The sequence below is a fragment of the Monodon monoceros genome, unplaced genomic scaffold (genome assembly GCF_005190385.1).
Source record: "Monodon monoceros isolate NGI ecotype Baffin Bay Population unplaced genomic scaffold, NGI_Narwhal_1 Super_Scaffold_5, whole genome shotgun sequence".
Classification (NCBI taxonomy): domain Eukaryota; kingdom Metazoa; phylum Chordata; class Mammalia; order Artiodactyla; family Monodontidae; genus Monodon; species Monodon monoceros.
In genome coordinates this window covers 12,626,417-12,647,855 of record NW_021703782.1, presented here as the reverse complement: position 1 = coordinate 12,647,855, position 21,439 = coordinate 12,626,417, and the positions used below count along the sequence as shown (strand labels likewise).

The following is a 21,439-nucleotide window of genomic DNA, read 5'->3' as shown; positions in this document are numbered from 1 at the left end:
AAACAGTTTGCAAGCCAGTAAAACAAACACAGTGAAGCAAATTGACTGTTCTAATGAACAGAATACATTTTCAGCTGCTTGTAAATATATATTTCTACAAATCCATTCATTAAAAAGTACATATTGCTACTTTGACTAGCTAATGCTCTGTAAATAGTAAAATGATGCACTAAACAAAATGATAAAGTAGCAACAGTCCAGCTGCCTGCTTTGTTTCCCTGTTATTTCACTTTTAGTATCTAGACATTCCTTAAAGCTGAAAGGGACTTAAGGATCCCAAATTCTGCATTTTTAGATCCAAAAACACCTCAAGACTTTTGTCCCAGACTTACCCTAAGGACCATTCATCTGTTCTGCCTTCTTTTCAAGATGGGAAACCATCTGATCTGCTCGTCTGTTTATTTCTTTGAAGAACTCTGGGGAGGCAGTATGACAGAGTAGCAAGGACATGGTTTTTGGAAATCAGATAAATCTCATTAAATTCCATTCATACCACTCCCTGGCAGTTGTGTGACCTAAGACAAATAATTTAATTTCACAAAACCTCAGTTTCCTCATCTCAAAAATGGAACAAATAAAATCTTCTCTATGGTTACCAAAGGGGGATGGTCAGGGGGAGAGATAAATTAGGAGGTTGGGATTAACATATACACACTACTATATATAAAACAGATAACCAACAAAGACCTACTGTATAGCACAGGGAACTCTACTCAATACTCTGTAATAATCTATATGGGAAATAGAGTCTGAAAAAGAATACATATTTATATATGTATAACTAAGTCACTTGGCTGTACACCTGAAACTAATACAACATTGTAGATCAACTATACTCCAATATAAAAAAAAAACTTTTAAGGTAAAAAATAAAATCTGCTCTACAGCGTGGATATGATATTTAAATGAATCAATGCACATATATAAGTTTTTATTTTCCCCTCTGCATCCACTGAGACACACATAGTGACAAGGGACAAATTAAGCAATGCAGCAAATTAAAGGTAGGAAGGTTATTTAAATGTTTCATCAGTAAGGCTGTGATGTCTTATATGAGAGACGTGAGTTCTATTTGGGCATCATTTTATGTTCTTGTACATTTGTGGTTGGTGTTTTTTTTTTGCGGTACGCGGGCTTCTCACTGTTGTGGCCTCTCCCGTTGCGGAGCACAGGCTCCGGACGTGCAGGCTCAGCAGCTATGGCTCACAAGCCCAGCCGCTCCACGGCATGTGGGATCTTCCTGGACTGAGACACGAACCCGTGTCCCCTGCATCGGCAGGCGGACTCCCAACCACTGCACCACTAGGGAAGCCCTTGTGGTTGGTTTTTTTCCTCTGAAGAAGGAAAGAAGACCCCAAGGTTTTCTCTGATTTAGGTAGGAGGCAGTAAATTAAAAGACTGCATAAGGTAGTAGCCACCGTTAGGAGCAATGATCTTTTCTAGAGAGCTCTGTCACTGTGTCCTGAAATGGTGTGCGTTGCTCTGCTAATCCGTGTCTAACGTTTATGGTTTGTGGTTATTCTTCCTAGTTGACCTGTTAGGCTTGTTAAATTGGCGTTCGAACCCTCAGAACATTAAACACAACTTAAAGAAGTTAATGGAGGTGGATGGAGGAGAAATTGTTAAGGTATGTTTATATATTCACAGTTAGGACTACAGCCACTGCATCCTTAGTTCAATATTTTAAATTAAACCGATGAGTGTAATCATAAAACTTGTCTAAATTGGGAAGCAAGTGTGCCAATTTTTAGGAAAATGCTATTTTTAAACCTATTCTGTTGAAACCTAATTAGCCCCGAATTTCTTCAGTCTGGAGCCAAATAACCTCTCTCTTTTTCTTATCTTCAGTTTTTGCAAGATACGCTAGACGCACTTTTTAACATAATGATGGAAATGTCAGACGATGAAACATATGACTTCCTTGTGTTTGATGCACTGGTAAGCAGTTACACATATTATCTAGTGTTTGTTCTCACGACTGTGTGGTTTTTGATAGTTCAGTATTATAAGTAATTGTGATGCATAGGCTCCTGCATATGTATTTGTGTACATTTCTCTGATGATTTCTCGAGGCTACATTCCCACAAGTAACATTAGATACAGTTGACTTATAGTCAAGACGTTTATGGCTTTGTTTCCTGTTAGATCTTCCCTTTTGATAAGTTTTCTCTTTCTCATTAGGGAAAACAAGCTGTTTTATTACATTTGAAATCAGGAATCCCTTTAACTCGCTTTAAAATTGTCTGGTCCTAAACCAGGAGATACCGTTAACAAAGACGACTGTGGTTTGTTGTGTATGCGCGTCCTTGTGCGTTCTTGCAAGGGAGACTGAATTTGCAAGTCAGCGATGAGTCTTGGTCTCATTATGTACAATACGCAACGCAGCAGACAATTCAAATTGTCACACAAAGTACTAAAACGTGCAACCCATGCCCAGACCGGAAATCCAAAGAAGGAGAAGGGATACCGGATTTTGGGAAGGTCAGAGATGGCAGTGGAGTGGCGGAAGCTGACACATCCAAACTGAGCATCGTTTTCTGATTGTTGGGGTTCAAGTTCAGGGCAGAGTTTTCCCTGAATGTTGCAGCAAAGAAGGAGGAAGGTAAATTGCAGCTTCAGCTCATTCATCAGCTTGGAGAGACTGGTAGATTCAAGAAGAGTTTAAGATGTTGACACTTAAGGATGTAAGACAAAGAGAAAAATGCCCCCAGCTGCCATCACACCTGGCCAGGTTTATGGGCAAGAGAGTCTATGGTAATGACCCCATGGGAGAAGGTCTGGAGATAGATTCCTGTGGACACAGCAGCTGGCAACGGGCATGTGTGGAAGGTGCCCCTTCTTTTGCTCTATCACAAGTAGGTGCAAAGCGGTTATTTGTATCAGTAGACTCTGTGTCCGGTAGTGGTAAGAGTTAACATGAGCAGAAAATTGAGACTCGAAGGTCTGGTGACTTCAGTTATTAGGGGCACCCACACTGCGCTGAGGAGACAGATGTCCTGCAGTATTTCATTAGCTGCACCCTTGGCTTAGTGTTTACTATTCCCATGGGAAACCCTCCCCCACACCCTTCCCCCTCTCATCCCATTTTCTTCCCCGACTTGGTTACCTGGGCGCTGCCCTCTCTCTGAGGCAGTCAGCTCTCCGAGGCTAGGGGTGCTGGCTTACACTGGTTCCCTCACAGCATTTAGCACAGTGCCTGACACTTAATGGTCTCTCTCTGTTTGTGCTAAATAAAAAGAAACCCCAAGACTTGACCTCAGCTCTGGAATAGTCACATGGGAATGCTACCGTAATGATCAAGAAGGAAAAGCAAGTCCCAGACGTTCAGCTCCAGCTTGTTGACGGAATGCCGGGGCTTGTGCTATGCTACTATTTATGTTTTCCACCTTTGGCAGGTGTTTATTATTTCACTGATAGGCGACATCAAGTTCCAGCATTTCAATCCCGTCCTGGAGACCTACATTTACAAGCACTTCAGTGCCACTCTGGCCTATGTGTAAGTACCAGGCCCGGGCAGGGCTTGTGGCTGGATTGTCGGGTTTGTGCTCTTGGGACCGGGTTTTTGAGAAACCAGAGGGGACGTGAGCTGAGTACCCCTGTCTCGAAGCTCAGAACCTTGTTCTGAGCTTCCCTGGGGAAAGTGGGAACCATCTAACTATTCTAACCATGGCAAAGGATTACATTCAAGGCCCTGCTTTCTGGGAAGTTAGGGAAGAGATAAGGCTGTACTTCTTTAAGAAACCAGAGCATGTATAGGTGAGGCGTTGAAGCTGTTAGGAGCACAGTCCAGGACAGAGGACCCCATCCAGGATCTTCGGAGGCGGGTGTCAGTGGGATCGGCATGAGCCCCGCTGGGATCAAACAGAGGATGAAGCAGGACGACATGTGATAGAACTGAGGGTCGTTCCCTCAGCTGTACACCGCAAGTGCTTTGTAGAATTTATTACTTAGAGGTTATGAGAAGATTTAATTTTTTTTCTTTTACATAAGAGGGAGTAGTCTCCACCTTTCCCAAAGTGCAGCCTTCTTTCTGTCTTTGGTTTATGAGCCCCTGACTAATGTTCACTCTGAGCTTTGCCCTGCAGTGCTCAGCTCATCACGCCGTTGGATGTGGCCTGTCACCCCGCGCCTTGCATCCTGGTTATTGTGCAGAGCAGCGTGACAGTGACTGGAACAGAGTTGAGATGGCAAAGATCTTTCTGACGGTGGCTTATGCCAGATCGTGCCAAGTGCTGCTGACCTGCTCTGTCATTCAGATCATTGATCCCTCATGGCTTTTTCTGAACTAAACAAGAAAGTTCTCAGTTTTATTTGCATAAAGGTCCAGAAATGTAATAAAACATAAGTGACCGAGAAGAGGTGTCATGTAGCATAATCCCCAAGTAACACAGTGGATGTAATGCCCGCTGGATTGGGGGAAGCAGCAGATACACCAGTGATAGGGCTCTTTCCACCCTATAGCCTCACTTTCTAAGTAGGCAGCAGCTACAAGAGATGAAATCCTATCATTGGGTCTTTATTACACAGAGCCAAATGCAACTCTCCAGGTGGTGTGTTTCTGGTAATCTGGGTTTATTTGCAAGAATGGATCAATTCCACACGATTCCTGTGAATTTTTCTTAATATTAGGAAAACTCAGAGATTCCCAGAAGGAAAGTTCAAAATATCAGTGCCTTCAAAAATGTGAGATAGCCCAAGATTACGACAACGCCTAGTCCAAAGACTCTGGAACGACACAAAGAACAACGAAAAAATCCCAGAGCAGTTTCATGTGATCAGATGCTCAGAACCATGGGTTGCTCTTCTTTCCACACTCGGTAGAGTTAACATCTGGCTTCAGTTTATGGATCCCAAACAGCTGGGGCAGACTGGAGGGAATTAGACTGCTTTTAAGGTGACTGACTACCTTTGGCAGACAGTCCCTCCCTTACAGAAACACCTGAACATGTCTGTATAGCATGCCAGAGATTAACATATACTCATGATTCGAGTCCCTTCAAGTCTTTGATTTCTTGATCATTTTTTAAAATCCTGCAAAGGGAAAGAAATCATCCCTTATTTCTAGGCAGAAGGGAAGCTGCAAGCCTAGACCGCAATGAGAAAACTAAACTACGAAGGACTTAACTTCCCTGTTCAGGGCATATTCTAGAAGAAATAATTACTATAGTTGTGATTTCTACTTCCCCAGGAGGCCAAGTTCCCTTCTATATAGCATACCCCAAACCCTAGAGTACCACTGTGCCCCATTGACATTTTTCTCCTTTTCAGGAAACTCTCCAAGGTACTGAACTTTTACGTGGCGAATGCAGATGACTCCAGCAAGACGGAATTGCGTTTCGCTGCTTTGAAAGCCTTAAAGTACTTGTTTAGGTTCATCATCCAATCTAGAGTGCTCTACTTGAGGTAATGGTGACTGTAATACAGTGTTGACGCTCTCCATCCTCTCTTCCCATATTTTTCCTTAGTCCTTATGCTCATGTTCAGCTCTGTGAGCAGCTGGGTCATGGAACTAACAAATTTCAGAACTTCAGGGTGAAGATGAGGGTTCACTACACAACCGTTAAAGAAGTTTCATGTGACGTCCTTTTGGATCAGCAGAATTTCTAGGGCAGTAGTGACAGCAGGATTTAGGGATGCAGGTGGCTACAATGTGCAACTTACTGAAAGTCTTTGTTGGTGACAATAACTAGGAAGTCAGGTTCCTGTGATGAGATTGTATTTAATACAGCAGCGGGCTTCATGATGACGTTGGGTGTATAAATCTAGGATCATGAGCTGTTGTTGGGAGTAGATGGACAGTAGTGACAATTGATTGGAGGAGTTGTTTCCTGAGGTGTGTGTTTCTTTGCTGACACCAGGCTTTAGGTACCTGGGAAAACTAAGCCCCAGAGATACGATAATGACCAGTTTGGATTTCTAGAATAATCGTTCCATCAAAAACAATAGAAGTCAAGAATGAGGAAATAACTCTTCTGGGAATGCCCACAACTCCAGTGCCATCTCTACCCTTCAATAATAGCTGGATTTCCAAACTGTTAAAATATTTTTCAAAGGCAGGTTTGGAAACTCGATAGATAACGTGCTAATATGTTAATACGAGTAAAGCTGTAGGTAAGAGGATTTCAAGCCTGTGATTTGAGCATGTGTATTTTTTTAACTTTGCGTTTTTAAAAAAATCATAAAATTAAAGGCAAACAATTAACATGGAAAAAAGACTTGTAACTTATAGTACAGTTCAAAGGTCAGTAGATTCATTAATTAAAGGCTCTTAAAAATCAACTAAAGAATGGTAAATATCCTTACTGCAAAATAAAAACATAATTTACAAAAGAAAACTTCAAATGGTCAGTTAAATTTAAAAAGAAATTTATACTATTAAAATGCGATACACACACACCATCTTTACCTGCACATTTGATAATGATGAAAAATCTTTATCCTTTAGTGAGATTGGACAAAAATTGGCCCTGTGTTTTATTGCTGATAGGAAGGTAAATTCTTAAGGACAGAAATTTGGTACTGTGAATAAAAATCAAACACACACAGAGCAAAGGAAGATATCACATTTGTCCAGTAATACCCCATCTAAAAATCTATCTAATGGAAAAAAAATCCATCAGGTATAAACAAAAAGGAATGTTAAAGTATGTACATTCAGCCCTTTCAAATGTAGGGTATGTTAATGAGGTAGGATAACCCTGATAGGTTCTTAAATAATAAAACTAAGGTAGAAGACATAAGTGTAATATGATCTCCTTTCAAAAATATTTCAGGATTGGACACTGGTTAGATACGAGTAAACTGTGGATAAGAGGGCTTTAAGTAGGTTTAGTTTTTATCCTTTCTGCATTTTTAAAGTTTCTACAATGAATTTGTACATTTTTATGGTTTTTAAACATGTTCAATGACTTAAAAGTTGAGTTGGACGAATGACAGCTCCTCCTTCCCTAGTAGAAGCAGGCAGTGTTCGCCCAACTCAGAGCATATGCACAACCTCTGTAGTTCCCGCTTTTCTCCAGGTGGTCTTTTATAGTTGGATCTTTGTGTTTTGTAATTATGTTGAATTTCCACATATTCAGTTAGGGTGTCCTACTGAGGGAACATTCCCTTACCTAAAAGTTTGTATAGCAAACCCTGATGTCCAGCAATAAAGATCCTCATAAAAACATAAAAAGAGAGACTTCCCTGGCAGTCCAGTGGTTAAGACTCTGCGCTTCCACTGCAGGGGGCATGGGTTCGATCCCTGGTTGGGGAACTAAGATCCCGCATGCCACGGGGCACGGCCAAAACAAACAAACAAAAAAACATAAAAAGAAAAAAACCTTAATTGAGGAAATTTTAAAAATATTTTCCACTTATGATCCACTAGCTCTTTTACCCTTCATAATGTTGCGTTGCATCTGGGCCATCATTTTCACCGTCAGATTGCATGATAACGACGGAAAAGCCAAGTTAATTAACCCATGAGATGAACTAAGAGAGTGGCTGTGTTGAACTTAGTCCCTGATGGCCTGTTTACGGTTATTTTTGCCCCTGATGTTTTCTCATTCTAAAGAAGAGCTTGATCTGGGATAGAGAGTCTGGTAGTCTGCATTCTCTGATTGCTTGGATTTGATAGACACAATAGGACATTGAGAAGCTCAGTCGTATTAGTCCCTTTTTTAAAGTCACAGCGATAGGGTGCCAGGTGTTGCTCTAGGCCCTCCAGCAACATTGGCTTCTCTTGATTCTTTAACTGTTCCTGTCCAGATGCCAGTTCCCAAGAGGCCTCTCCCACCAGCTCAGCTCAAACAGCCTTCCCTGGTTACTGTCATATCAACGCCTTCGCTCCTAGCCCTAGATCTGGGGATCTGCTACTAGATCTTGGGATCTAGCAGCAGATGAGACAAGGTTCCTGCTCTGATGGTGCTTGTGGGTTACATCGAGGCCAGGGAGCCATATAATAAAGAAAGAAACCCACAAGATCATCTCAGACGGATAAGAGCTAGGAAGGAAGATGTTGATGTGACAGTGACCAGGGAAGGCTCCCTGAGCTGAGCTGGTGGGAGAGGCCTCTCCAGGAGCTGGGGTTTGAGTTGAAACTGAAAGATGGGGAAGTAGCTTCTGAATATCTCGGGGGAGAGAAGTTCAGTGAGCATGAACAGCTAAGGAATCAAGAGAAGCCAGTGTTGCTGGACCGTGGAGCCTGGGAATGGGAGGATGGAGCCTGGCAGGCGGGTGCGTGATAGGGGCCTTCTAGGTCACAGCAAGGAGTTCGGATTTCATTCCAGGGGTCTCGGGAAGCCACTGAAGGGTTTCAGTTAGAGAAGTAGTGGAATCTGGCTTACATTTTACATAATCATCTCATCTCTTGGGTGGAAAGTGGATTATCAAGGGTTAAGAGTGAAACCTGGGTGACCACTTAATAGGCGGTCATAGTTCAAATGTGAGATACGGTGGCTCTGTCTCTGAGGAGATGCAGAGAGTGGACTGATTTAGCGGGAAGAGAGAATAGGACTTGCTGTTAGATTTGGTGGGAGGATGGGAGAAGGGGAAGAACTATAAATAACTTCTAGGTTTGGGGTGCTGTTTGCCAAGACGTGGGCTATTTAAAGGTGAACAGGAAAATCAAGTGAGTTCTGTTCTGGGTATGTTAATTTTGATATACTTTGTGGACTCAATTGCAGATAAAGTTCTTTTCTAAAATTCTGCAAAATGTATGAATTGAGGATTAGCAGAAACCCTCTGATTGAATAATTTTCTGAGAAGTTCATATTCCATGAGTATCATATAAGATATAGGTGAACAGAGGAGACTAATGTAAATATGTATATGCATGTACGTGTGTATTTGAGTGTGTGTATAAAATTCTAAGTTCAAACCATCCCTACTCTTGACAGTTGGTGGTAAGATTGCCACCCAGTGTAAATGCACTTGGACTACAATTTGGGGACTTTTGTGTTTCTGAGAAATGGGCCAAAGACCTTCTGATTTCTACTTATGAGAAAGAACCAACTTTTCAGTTGATAGCATTCTTTAATCAAACAAGCACGAATAAGCAAAGACCAAGGCAGCCCGTGTCCTGGGAGGACGCTGTCCTAGAGGCAGGTCGGCACCAGCGTGGCCAGTTCAGTGGATAGAAGGATGCTAACTGGACTTGCAGACTGGGTTGGGCTCAGAACGTTTCTAGGTTGAGCAGCTTCTCTACCCCTTGTCTGGAACTTGAACGCAAACGATCAGGGCTTGTTGCGGTGAGACAGAATGATTCAAATGGCAGAGTGATTAGCCACAAAGATCAGAAGAGGAGAGAGAGGCAGGAGGGGAGGCGTGGAGGTGGCAAGACTGGGCTGTCAGGGAAGGTAGCTGGGCGGGGAGTCCCCTGCTTGCTGGACATTGTGCTAATGAGCTGAGGATGGTAGGTTTGCATGCAGGGCTTATCTGCTACTTGAGGCAAAGCTGCTTCCAGCCATTCCCCGCTCTGTGCTGGAAATGCCCGCACGCCACTAGGCTGGAGGACATCACCAAGACTGGCCTTCAGACAGCTTCAGGGGGACAGTGGGAGAGCTCTGTTGTAGGACTTTACGTACAAATCACTACCTTCTTTTTGTCCAGGTGGGGATAACCTCCCAGCTACTGGGCCCCTTCCTGAACCACCTAAGAGCACGTGTGACTCCTCTGTGCACAGTGTAAAGAGGTGACCAGTGAGGCATGGGCTTCCAGCATTGTGTAGGCAACAGATGTGTTGGAAAACTTCTTTTAAAGATGGAGAATCTGACCTCCTTCTCTCTCTCTTTTTTTTTTTTTTCCCGCCTTCTCTTTTTTCTCTGAAGATTTTATGGCCAAAGTGAAGATGGAGATGAATTTAGTAATTCAATCCGCCAGTTATTTCTCGCTTTCAATATGCTGATGGACAGGCCTCTGGAGGAAGCTGTCAAGATCAAGGTCAGCTTGAGTAACTTTTTTTTTTTTTTTTTTTCCCGTATGTGGGCCTCTCACTGTTGGGGCCTCTCCCGTTGCGGAGCACAGGCTTCCGGATGCGCAGGCTCAGCGGCCATGGCTCACGGGCCCAGCCGCTCTGCGGCATGTGGGATCTTCCCGGACCGGGGCACGAACCCGTGTCCCCTGCATCGGCAGGCGGACTCTCAACCACTGCGCCACCAGGGAAGCCCCCTTGAGTAACTCTTAATGCTGTCGGTGAGGATGTTCTGGGGCAACATAGAACTGGCCATGGTGGGAGATAAAAGAAAATTAATCCTAGTTAGTTCGTGGAAAACTTGTTAATTTTAGAATGACTTATAGAAAGTAAAGGGAAATCCCTTTATTTTAACTTTTATGTACATTTGTATTTTCAAATGTTGGTTTGCCAAAGACAAGCTAGCTATTTATTTTATTTTTATTGAAGTAGATTTGATTTACAATACTGTGTTAGTTTCTGGTGTACAGCACAGTGATTCAAATATATATATATGTGTGTGTGTATATATATATATTAAATTCTTTTCATTATAAGTTATTACAAGATGTCGAATATAGTTCCCTGTGCTATACAGTAAATCCTTGTTGTTTATCTATTTTATATACCGTGGTGTATATCTGTGAATCTCATACTCCTAATTTATCCCTCCGTTCTCTTCCCCTTTGGTAACCATTGTTTTCTGTGTCTGTGAGTCTGTTTCTGTTTTATAAATAAATTTATTTGTATTCTTTTTTAGATCCCACATATAGGTGATATCATATGATATTTGTCTTTGTCTGACTTACTTCACTCAGTATGATACTGTGTCCATCCATGTTGCTGCAAATGGCATTATTTCATTCTTTTTTACTGCTCTGGAGTCTTCTATTGTATATATGTGCCACATCTTCTCTATCCATTCACCTGTCAGTGGACACTTAGGTCGCTTCCACGTCCTGGCTATTGTAAATAGTGCTGCAGTGAACATTGGGGTGCATGTACATTTTCAGATTAGAGTTTTCTCTGGATATATGCCCAGGAGTGGGATTGCTGGATCATATGGTAACTCTATTTTTAGTTTTCTTAAGGGACCTTCATACTGTTTTCCGTAAAAATTGGCTCTACCAATTTACATTCCCACCAAGAGTGTAAGAGGGTTCGCTGTTCTCCACGTCCCCTCCAGCATTTATTATTTGTAAACTCTTTGATCATGGCCCTTCTGACCGGTGTGAGGTCATACCTCATTGTAGTTTGATTTGCTTTTCTCTAATAATTAGCGATGTTGAGCATCTTTTCATGTGCCTGTTTTAAAGACCTAACTATAATCTATGACACCGTGAAACTCCTAGAAGAGAACATAGGCCAAACATTCTCTGACATAAATCGTAGCAATATTTTCGTAGATCAGTCTCCCAAGGCAAAAGAAATAAAAGCAAAAATAAACAAATGGGACCTAATCAAACTTAAAAGCTTTTTCACAGCAAAGGAAACCATAAAGAAAACGAAAAGATAACCGACAGACTAGGAGAAAATATTTGCAAACAGTGCGACCAGCAAGGGGTTACTTTCCAAAATATACAGACAGCGCATACAACTCAATATCAGAAAAACAAACACCCCAATCAAAAAATGGGCAGAAGACCTAAACGGTCGTTTCACCAAAGATGACAAACTACCCTTTTAGACGTCCCTTGAATGGCATTTCTGGACCCTGTGAATTCAGCCAGTTGATCCTGATAATGATTCAAGCAACAGGCTTTATTCTTAGGGCTCCCCTTCTTCCCAGAAGCCCATCGTCCCCATCATCTTCATCATTATTAGTTTTTTGAGGTAAAATATGTAATCCCTAAAGACTCAAGTTCGAGCTTCATTTTTTGCTCTCTGTGGCAACTTTGCGAGGGAGATGTCCAGATTTTTAACTACTTCCTTGGGTAGAAAACTGAATTCTAAATGGACAGTGGCTCTTGGGTGGTGAGGGCAGAAAGCTGTGCCTCTGGACTTTTCAGGAAAAAGATCCTGGGAGATCGTGTAGAGCAGCAGTCAGCTTTCTTCTTCATGGCGAGAGTGTCTGTGTCCAGTTCCCTGTTCAGGATCCCAGCATCAGTCGTTTCTTCCCGGGATCAAGCAGGAAATTCTGTATTTGTCCTGCTTGCCAACTGAATATGCCTTTGGTGTTTTTCTTGCAGGGGGCAGCCTTGAAGTACCTTCCTAGCATCATTAATGACGTCAAACTTGTGTTCGATCCAGTTGAGCTCAGGTAAATAGCCAAAAACTTTTGTTTCTTAACAGAGAAGCAGCTCCCCTGCTGGCTTGAGCTTAGGTGGCTACACATGCTGTGATTCTTCTAACACGTATTGACCGAACACCTTTTTGTGCTCATTTCTGTGGAAGCCATAAAAGAAGACACAAAGCCAGTCCCTCGGAGAGGTTTGCACTTTCTCCAGGGAAACAAGACACACAGACATAAAATTAACTACAAAAAAAGTACATAATAAGACGCTTCCAGCCCTATACCTAAGTACCCCCGAAATGCCGAGTCAGATGGTGATGGACACTGGGGTGGAGGTAGCCCGAAAAGACTTTTGCAGAAGTTGAGGGTGAAGGTAGGTCTGCAAAGCAGTGATGGACCTGACTAATTTGCCAGTGTAGACTGACTTAGCTCCCAGGCTGAGCCCTGGAGTGAGCACGGAATAGAGCCTCTCCTTTGCTTCCTAGAGACAGACCCTCAGGTCATTGTGGAGAGAATTCCAGGTAAACCTGTCCACGCGTAAATAATTTCCCAGTAGAGGGGAAGAGCGTAATGCTCCCTTGAACTCGGCAGAATGAAAACAGTGACTACTGGGGTTTCTCTTGCAGCGTGCTCTTCTGCAAGTTCATTCAGAGCATCCCTGACAACCAGTTAGTTCGCCAGAAACTGAACTGCATGACCAAGATAGTAGAGAGCAATCTTTTCCGGCAGTCGGGTGAGTCTCCACCAAAAACTGCTGCTTGCAGAAATCCTGGTCTTGTGTCTTCTTCAGCCAACCAACACTGCCTTTTTTTTTCTTTTAATGTCAATAATGTCCTTGCCAATCGTTTGCTGGTACTTGAGGACCTCCTGGGAAACCAGTTTTAAGGAGAAGGTGAAGTCAGTTCAGCATTCCCATAGTTCCTGAAAGAGCAAAATCATGTGTTCTTTAATCTTTAATTTGAAGTCGTGTTTCGTTAATTAGCAAACTTTGTCCTCAAAATAGGAACCCCATAAAGTAACAGGCAAGCAGTAAAGACGGTCCTTTTAAACAAATGCATCTCCTTTGACTTAGAGTATAACGCCAGTAACCAGGGGCTGGGGCAGGCAGTGATGCCATGGGGCAGTGATGCCATGATGCTGTAGGGCAGTGATGGACTGCATGTCACTTATACTGGCTCGGCGGAGCTGGTTATGCACATCTCTTCTCGACTCCATGCCCAGTCATGTCATCTTAGTGGCTGAAGAGTGACCATGGCAGAAGAACTTACACCATGGAAACTGGCAATCACTATAAATCAGAGAGGTTTTGGGGGGAGCTGTAGGAGAGCCAGACTACCGTCATACTGCTGGGAGCAGAGAGGAGAACACTCTTACACTGATAAAAGACTCTTCATTTTGTAACTAGAGTCAAGCACATAGCCCCCAGGTGGAAATCACTGTGTTCCTGTCCCAAAGTTGACATAGGAAAGAGGTCCAATACCTGGTTCTTTCCCAGTAAACGCAAGACTCGCTAGGGTGGGGCAGCCGTGGGAGCTTCTTTTGAAGCCACCACCAGGTCAGGGAGTCCCAGAGGGTGACTCATGCAGTGTGTATTGGCTGGAGGGTCTGAGGATTGGCAGGACACCTCAGAAATAGGAAAAGTTGAGTGGGTTGTTGGTGGGAGAACCCTTCTAGCCTTGCCCCTGGCTAGTTATGTAACTTTGGACGAATGAGGGACCTTCTCTAAGTCTCAGCTTCTGTTTCTATGGAAGGATGGACTTGAACTAGATCATATCAGCACGTCTTTTGGCTCTGACCTTTTCTGAGCCTCAGAATTTGTGCTTAGACGTTTCAGCTGTTCCAAGGACCCAGTCAGGGGGAGTGCAGAAAGCTAGTGAGCGCTCTCAAGTGGAAAACTTAATACTAGTCAACTCCTTACTACGCTGTGATTCCCTCTGCCTCTAAGGGATGCACAAACCATAAATGAGACGATAAAGATGCATTGTTTGAGCAGAAGAGCAAGGATGCCCTGGAAGATTCCAACAGAGGAAGTATTATCACCATTCACAGTCGTTTCTGTTAGTGCCCAGAATGTCGGGACTCATCAGAATGACATTTTATCATTGTGCAAGATCTCAGAAGGAAGACATAGTAGGAAGATAATACCTTACTTTATGAAGTCCACGTGCCTGCGAAAGCATGAACAGAATGTCTGTGAAACACTGAGATGTGCTGGTGGAGCTCAGTATTCATAGGAATTTTCGAGTACATTTTCTCCATTAGGTGGAACGTTTCAAAAAAATTAAAAGCATATACCTTGCTTAGTTTATTAGTTTCATATGACTTAGCTTGCAAGTATCAATTTGGCTCTTTTTTTTTTTGGCTGCGCTGTGCAGCTTGCAGGATCTTGGTTCCCTGACCAGGGATCAAACCCGTGACCCCTGCAGTGGAAGCGCGGAGTCCTGGACCGCCAGGGAATTCCCAAGTTGGCCTTTTTTTAGAAAAAAAAAGGCTAAAGAAATTGTTAAATACTTTAAACATTTGGCTACATGGACCCACAATAGGTGGGATTTTCTTTGTTTTTAAGGTCAAGGTACTGGGCTAAAATTCCGTGCCTAAAACCACATGCTCCTCGGTGGCCTGGAGGAGCCCCTGCAGGGCTGAGTGCACAGTTGGGAGCTGGGGGAACAGGCAGAGAGGGAGTTGCAGGAGGGAGCCAGGCAGTTCGGGGGGGGGGGGGGGGCTCCTACAGCTGGTGAGTCGTCTGCATTTTCCCCCTCAGAGTGCAGAGACGTGTTGTTGCCTCTGCTGATAGACCAGCTCAGCGGCCAATTAGACGACAACTCCAGCAAGCCTGACCATGAGGCCAGCTCGCAGCTTCTGAGCTACCTCCTGGAAGTTCTGGACAGGAAGGATGTGGTGAGTCAAAGAGTCACTGATGCAGAGCAGAGCGTACACTGGTCCCATGGCCTGGGACAGGAACCACTGCCCGGCTCTCCTAGTCCCAGGCAGTTGAGAACCTGGGCGCTGGGGCATGCTGCACCCATTTTAGAGGTGTTTAGAGAGGCTTCTCCCGGCTAGACTCTGTCATGCAAATCTAGGTCCAGGGAGATCCACCTACTGCTGGGGCTGCTACTGGTTGATTTTCCTGATTGGCCCAGTTTGCCCATCACTGAGATCCTGCTGAGGACTTTTCAGATCCAGAGCCCTGTTTAGACTTGTTAGGTAGAAACCTCTACCCTGTTATACCTCCGATACCTGACAGCACTATTGTAGATCTACCAGAGCTTCTGAGAAGTTCTCATTTTATGTTCTCTCTGAAACTGATCCTTCCTTCTGGAGCCTAGTAGAAATGATGTGCGTTTTTTTTGTTTTTTAATCTCACCTCATCTCCTCCCCCTCGAAAAGCCCGGGGCCACACTGCCTGGATTTTCCATGTTCTAGAGATGGACCTGTCACAGCCTCCACTCAAGAGGCTGGAGAACTTTGCAGAATGTTTTCAGTCGAAGACAAACCATAGTCGCTACCCCCCATGATGGCTACATGGCACCCATGTTCCTACAGAGAGGCGGGTGTTATGAATCACTTTCATTTAAAGAAATAGGAAGCAAGCAGAGAAATAATAAAAAGCAAGGAAGGAAAGAAGGGAGGGTGGGAGAGAGGGGACGCTAACGATACTTGGTGTTTTAATAAAATTACATAAATAGCAGTGATCTAGTTGTTTGAAGCCTTAAGCAGGAGATTTGAATATCTGTCAAGAAGCAATAATGGGTAAAGGCTTTGAAAAGGCAACTTGAATATTGATAAGTTGGAGCTGAAGGAGTATAGCATCAAACCACAAGAAAAGAAAGAAGGAGAAAGAAAGACTGAACATTCATGAGGCACTGTTGGGTGCATCAGCCCAGCTAATTCCTGTACGGGATCTTTTCTTTCTTTTCTCGCAGCTATGAAAATTGAAGCTCCACAAAGTTAAATAATTGCTCATGGTCACACATGAGAGAGTCAGAATAGTAAATCCCCGTCTTAGTCTGCTCGAGCTGCCGAAACAAAATACTGCAGCCTGGGTGGATTAAACAACAGAAATTTATTTCTCATAGTTCTTGGGGCTTGGAAGTTCAAGGTCACGGTGCCTGCATGGTTGGGTCCTGGTGAGGCCCTCTTCCTGTCCTGCAGATGGCCACCTTCTCGTTGTGTCCTCACATGGCCTTTCCTTGGTAGGGCAAGCTCTCAGGTGTCTCTTCTTATAAGGATACTAACCTATTACTCCCAGGCCCTGTCTTCACAACCTGATTATCTATTTCTAAAAGCCCCATCTCCAAATACCATCACATTAGGGGTTAGAGCTTCAACACAGGAATTTTGAACGCGAATGATCAGTCCATAACAATCTCCTTGACTTGAATTTCTCGTTTTTTTACATCCTAGAGAGGAGGTAGCAAGAACTTCATGTTTTCGCCTTTTTCTTCCCACTTATGCGCCAAATTGTCCTGGGTAACCTGATCTACTCAGCATCAGGACTGAGTACCTCGTGCTAGCAGGAGTCTCCATAAACTGTTGAGTTGCTGGCTACAGGGAGCTCTCAGCGAGCCCAGATGACCTGGGTCGTTAGAGAAGCTTTCTTCCCCTGCATCTCCACGTTCATCTTTTAAATGTCAGAACCAATTATGTTCAGCAGATTCCTTAATAACATCGTTATCGTTCTGTGACAATGTTTCCCCCTTTTGGACAAGAGATTGCTTTGTACTGAAGAGCCAGAATGAGAGTTAAAGAGAACTCTCAGCAGTCCAGAGTTTCTTTAAGAGAAGTGAAGCTGAGTCAGAAGAAGTGGTGTCCATCCCTTTGTTTCCCCCTCAGGGCCCCACGGCGCTGCACGTACAGCTGATAATGGAACGGCTGCTGAGAAGGATCAACCGGACCGTGATTGGGATGAGCCGACAGTCTCCCCACATCGTGAGTGTCGCCCAGGGGACCACACAGCCACCGCAGCTGCTTTTTTTTTTTTTTTTTTTTTGCGGTACGCGGGCCTCTCACTGTCGCGGCCCCTCCCGTTGCGGAGCACAGGCTCCGGACGCGCAGGCTCAGCGGCCATGGGTCACGGGCCGAGCCGCTCCGCGGCGTGTGGGATCCTCCCGGACCGGGGCACGAACCCGTGTCCCCTGCATCGGCAGGCGGACTCTCAACCACTGCGCCACCAGGGAAGCCCCACCGCAGCTTCTTAGTGTCCCATCCCACCTGCCCATTGGGGGGATTTGGGGAGCAGTGTCTTGAGACCAAATTCACGTAGGCCCCTCCCATCCCAGTTTCCAGTCTGCGCTGCGGGCTGGGTGGCATAGCTCCCTCGGGAAATGAATGGGGTCTAGAACTTTACAGCCCCCCTGGACGAGTGCCTCTTCGTTATAACTGTGAGTAAATCTGATGCTGATTTTCTCTTGAGGGAAAATGATCTACCAGGGAGGTAGGGGAGGCAAATGGGGGAAAATTTTAAAGGATCTCGCCAGTACAAATCATAAGGAGCCTTGCTCATAGGGAAGGTGAAACAAAAGCCTCTTATAATATGTTAAAGCAGAGACCCCCTGAGATATGCAGGCACCCTAGGTGGACTAAGAACTTGGGACCCATTCGACCTAATGCTCTTTCAATATTTGCTTAATATTTTATTTCAGGAAAATGTGAGCCTTGGTGAGCAGAAAATTAGGGCTCTGGCTGACTGCATTTAGCATTTCCTCTATTGTCTCAAGCAGTTTAGTTGTAATTCTCAATGCACGCATGCTCTGTGTGGATCTGCCTTTGTTAGAATGATAACAGTAATAGTATCAGTGTGTCCAGCCAGCGTGATGATAATGGTAGTAGTCACTGTTAGCTCATTTTTGTGCGTGTGCTAGAAACTCTCTTAAGCACTTCATTGAAAGGTCACACCAAGCTCCATTTTGCAAATGAGGAAACGTGCAAAAACCCGAGCAAGGTTACACAACCACCAGGTGATTGAGGTGGGCTTTGGCCCTGGGCAACCAGCCTGGAGGCAGCACCTTGCATGCTGTTAGCCGTGCCCACCCCCAACAGCTCACCAAGTTATGTTCCCAACTATGCACCATAGTCACCGTGAGAGGAATTCTGATAACGTCAGTTTTCCCCTTCGTATCGTATTCCCCGTGATATTTGGTGTGCTTAAAAATCAGTGCCCTGTGGTACCATCCAGCCCTTGTGGTTCAAGGAAAAACCATTTAAAGAACTTGGGATTAGCATGCTGTTAGAAATGTCAGTGTTGCCCTGGCCTCTTATTCTCCGCCTGTTACGTCTATTAAATGTCAGATAAAAAGTGTGCTCGAGACCAGAGGTAACTGTTGAAAGGCCGAGCTGTATCATCATTAAAATGAAGCATCTTTTACTAAAGGTGCATCTTTTGCGATGCTAAAATCTCTGATTAGATTTTTAATCAGAGGACGTAGAAAAAGAACTATCCCAAATTGCTGTGGTAAATAAAAACCATTTATTCAACAAATATGTATTAAGAAACTACTTAAGCCAGGCACTGTTCTAGATGCTGGGGATATATCAGGAAACAAAACAGACAAAAATCACTACCTTAGAGAAGCTTACATTCTAGCAAGAACAATTACAGAAAAATAAATGGCAGAGTATTAGAAGGCTATAAGTGCTATGGAGAAAAAAATGAGTGGGATAAGGGGAGTTAGAAGAGTTACAATTTATGTAAGCTGATTAAGAATGGCTTTCCTGGGTCTTCCCTGGAAGTCCAGTGGGTTAGGACTCCACACTTTCACTGCCAGGGACCCAGGTTCGATCCCTGGTCAGGGAACTAGAATCCCACCAGCCGCGTGGTGCAGCCAGAATAAAAAACAGGCTTTCCTGAAAGGGTCAAATTTGGACAAATGCTTGGCAAAGGCCTGGAGAAACAAATAGTGTTAGGTGCTGATGGTAATGCAAACTATATGCTGATTTGGCAATATATATCAAAGCCTTAATACAATAAATTTACATCACTTTATAATTAGAAAAATAAACTTTTTTAAACAAAAGAGACCTAAGACAGACATTCATTCAGAGAGAGGTGTACATGGATAGTATTTCACTGTTTTTGTGTTTAGGAAGTTATTCTCTCCATCCCAGGAACAGCTGTATTTTCATCTCCTCTGTGCCGAGTTCACTTAAATTTGTGTTGTTTTCATAACTATATGAATACAAGAAGATACTACCTTAGATACCTGCCCTCTGGCTAGAAAATTAAGTCTGTGGCTCAAATATGGTTGGACTAGGGGAAAGCAAGTTGAATATGTAATTCCTGGCCTCAAAAATGGAAATGATGGTAATCATCTAATTATCCGATCCCTTTCTTCAAACCAGGTCACAATTACACAGCATAACATGCTAGGAATCACTGGCCAAAGGATTCTAGAGCTGGTGGAATGACATTGAAGTGGTCCAGCAGGGAGCTCTCCTAGCCTCTCTTCTGCTCTTCCACTCAGTTTTACGACCTCTCTTCGACCTCTCTTTTTCCTCTTTGCATTCCTCCAAGCTCAAATTTATTTAAATGATGTAAATACTTTGGACGTTTCTCCCTGGACGTCTGTATTACACCTCGGTCTCAACAAGCAACTCAGGGTCTGCAAGTTGTTACAGCTTAACTAGTCATCTAGCTGAGATCTTACAGTCAGTATCCCCTGACCTACAGGATTTCAGAGGTCATGGCTATTCATAGGATGAGTGAAGCCCTCCACACTGCTTCACTCAAACGTGGAAGTACTTTCTTTTTAGCAGAAACTGCAAAGCCCATGCCTTTGGACCTTTAGAATGCAGTATGTTTCCAGCGTGCTGGGGTCCCTGCATAGTTAATTGGGTGGGAAAAACCAAAGTACATGCACCCAGATCTTGGCTTTGTCAGTTGGTGATCTAAGGAGCTGGGATTTGTGTTTTCGGTCTCCTTCCAGGGGAGTTTCATTGCTTGCATGATTGCCATCCTGCGGCAGATGGACGAGAGCCACTACAGCCACTACATCAGCACTTTCAAGACCAGACAAGACATTATTGTAAGTTGTCTTCATTGGATCCTGGTAACTTAAGACTTCTCATATTTTGGCAGAATTGAGCGTCATGAGTCTGGGGTTCTCTTCCCACACACCTCTGAATGCTGTGTCGCTTTCCACTGGGGTTACAAGAGGGAGAGTTTTTCTCTGCCACAGAATTTGAAGAAGAGTCCAGTACATATACCAGGAGGTCCTCACGCAGCCACCTACGTCTCTTGGATTTAGAGAGAGCCCATATTTAGAAACATTTGGGTGACCTCTTTTGCTCTCAGAAGAGGACAGTGTCTCATTTTCAGGGACAGTAGTCACCCATGCCCTGGCAAGGATTTTAGGAGGCAGAGATGTTCATGGTCTTTTAAGATGTGGTTGATGTCATCCTTTTCGGTATTCCCTGGAGAGGGAAACAAAAAGAGGTAATACCTGCCCCCAGGTAACAGTTGTAAGTTATCGTCAGTTGAAAATAATTCCATTCTCTTCTGTTTTAAACAAGAAAATTGTTCTCATAGTTACCATTAAGCATACAGCCGAAGGTGGCCCAAGAGGCTAAGTTAGATCTCTGGCTGCTTCCCCAGGATCCTTCCCTTCAGGGAATTGTTAGTGGCTGTTAAACATCCCTGAAGGTGAGAATTCCCTGGCCGTCCAGTGGTTAGGACTTGGTGCTTTCACTGCCGTAGCCTGGGTTTAATCCCTTGTCGGGGACCTAAGATACAACAAGCTGCATGGCCAAAAAAAAAAAAAAAAAAAAAAAAATCGCTGAAGGTATTGTCTTATCTTGTGAAGTAGTGGGCTGGACAGGGAGCTGTATTAACAGGCAAGGTCTCATTGCACTCATCTTTGCTCCGGGTAACTTTGCATCATTCGTGCGTACTCCAGTTTTTTTATGCTCCATATTTTCTACTTTCTGCTATACTGATAGCATGTGGCCAGTACACCCAAGGATATCCAGCTCTTTCTCTGCCAGTCACTCTCCTTTCTGTGAGGTCTACATGAAGGAAAAACACACAAGGAATTGTACTGTTTATTATTATTAGTTGTAATCGATCCAGTGATGAACCCTCAGAGCACTGTCTCTGACTTAATGGGGCTTAGTCTGGAGTCCTGTGTGGACCTCCACGAAGGCCATGCTCTGGCTGGCAGCGTGGTACAGGAATCCGTAGCGATCCGTAGCTGTGCTTGCAGAGATCTGGGTGAGAGAATTAGGAAGAGGGGAGAGGTGGGGAGAGGTGGGGAGAGGTGGGGAGAGGTGGGGAGAGGTGG

At 44.0% G+C, this 21,439-nt stretch overlaps 1 protein-coding gene across 2 annotated transcripts in view; it reads left to right on the top strand.

Annotated features, from left to right (window-relative positions):
* The window catches only part of DOCK5 (dedicator of cytokinesis 5), a 215,354-nt gene that overhangs the window by 138,031 nt on the left and 55,884 nt on the right, over positions 1-21,439 (top strand). For both annotated transcript variants that reach the window (XM_029203311.1, XM_029203310.1), the window contains 10 exons: positions 1,530-1,627; positions 1,849-1,938; positions 3,396-3,496; positions 5,269-5,403; positions 9,810-9,921; positions 12,121-12,191; positions 12,791-12,897; positions 14,926-15,062; positions 16,998-17,093; positions 20,087-20,185. In XM_029203311.1, the coding sequence (XP_029059144.1) occupies positions 1,530-1,627; positions 1,849-1,938; positions 3,396-3,496; positions 5,269-5,403; positions 9,810-9,921; positions 12,121-12,191; positions 12,791-12,897; positions 14,926-15,062; positions 16,998-17,093; positions 20,087-20,185 (1,046 nt within the window). The remainder of the gene's footprint in view (positions 1-1,529; positions 1,628-1,848; positions 1,939-3,395; positions 3,497-5,268; positions 5,404-9,809; positions 9,922-12,120; positions 12,192-12,790; positions 12,898-14,925; positions 15,063-16,997; positions 17,094-20,086; positions 20,186-21,439) is intronic.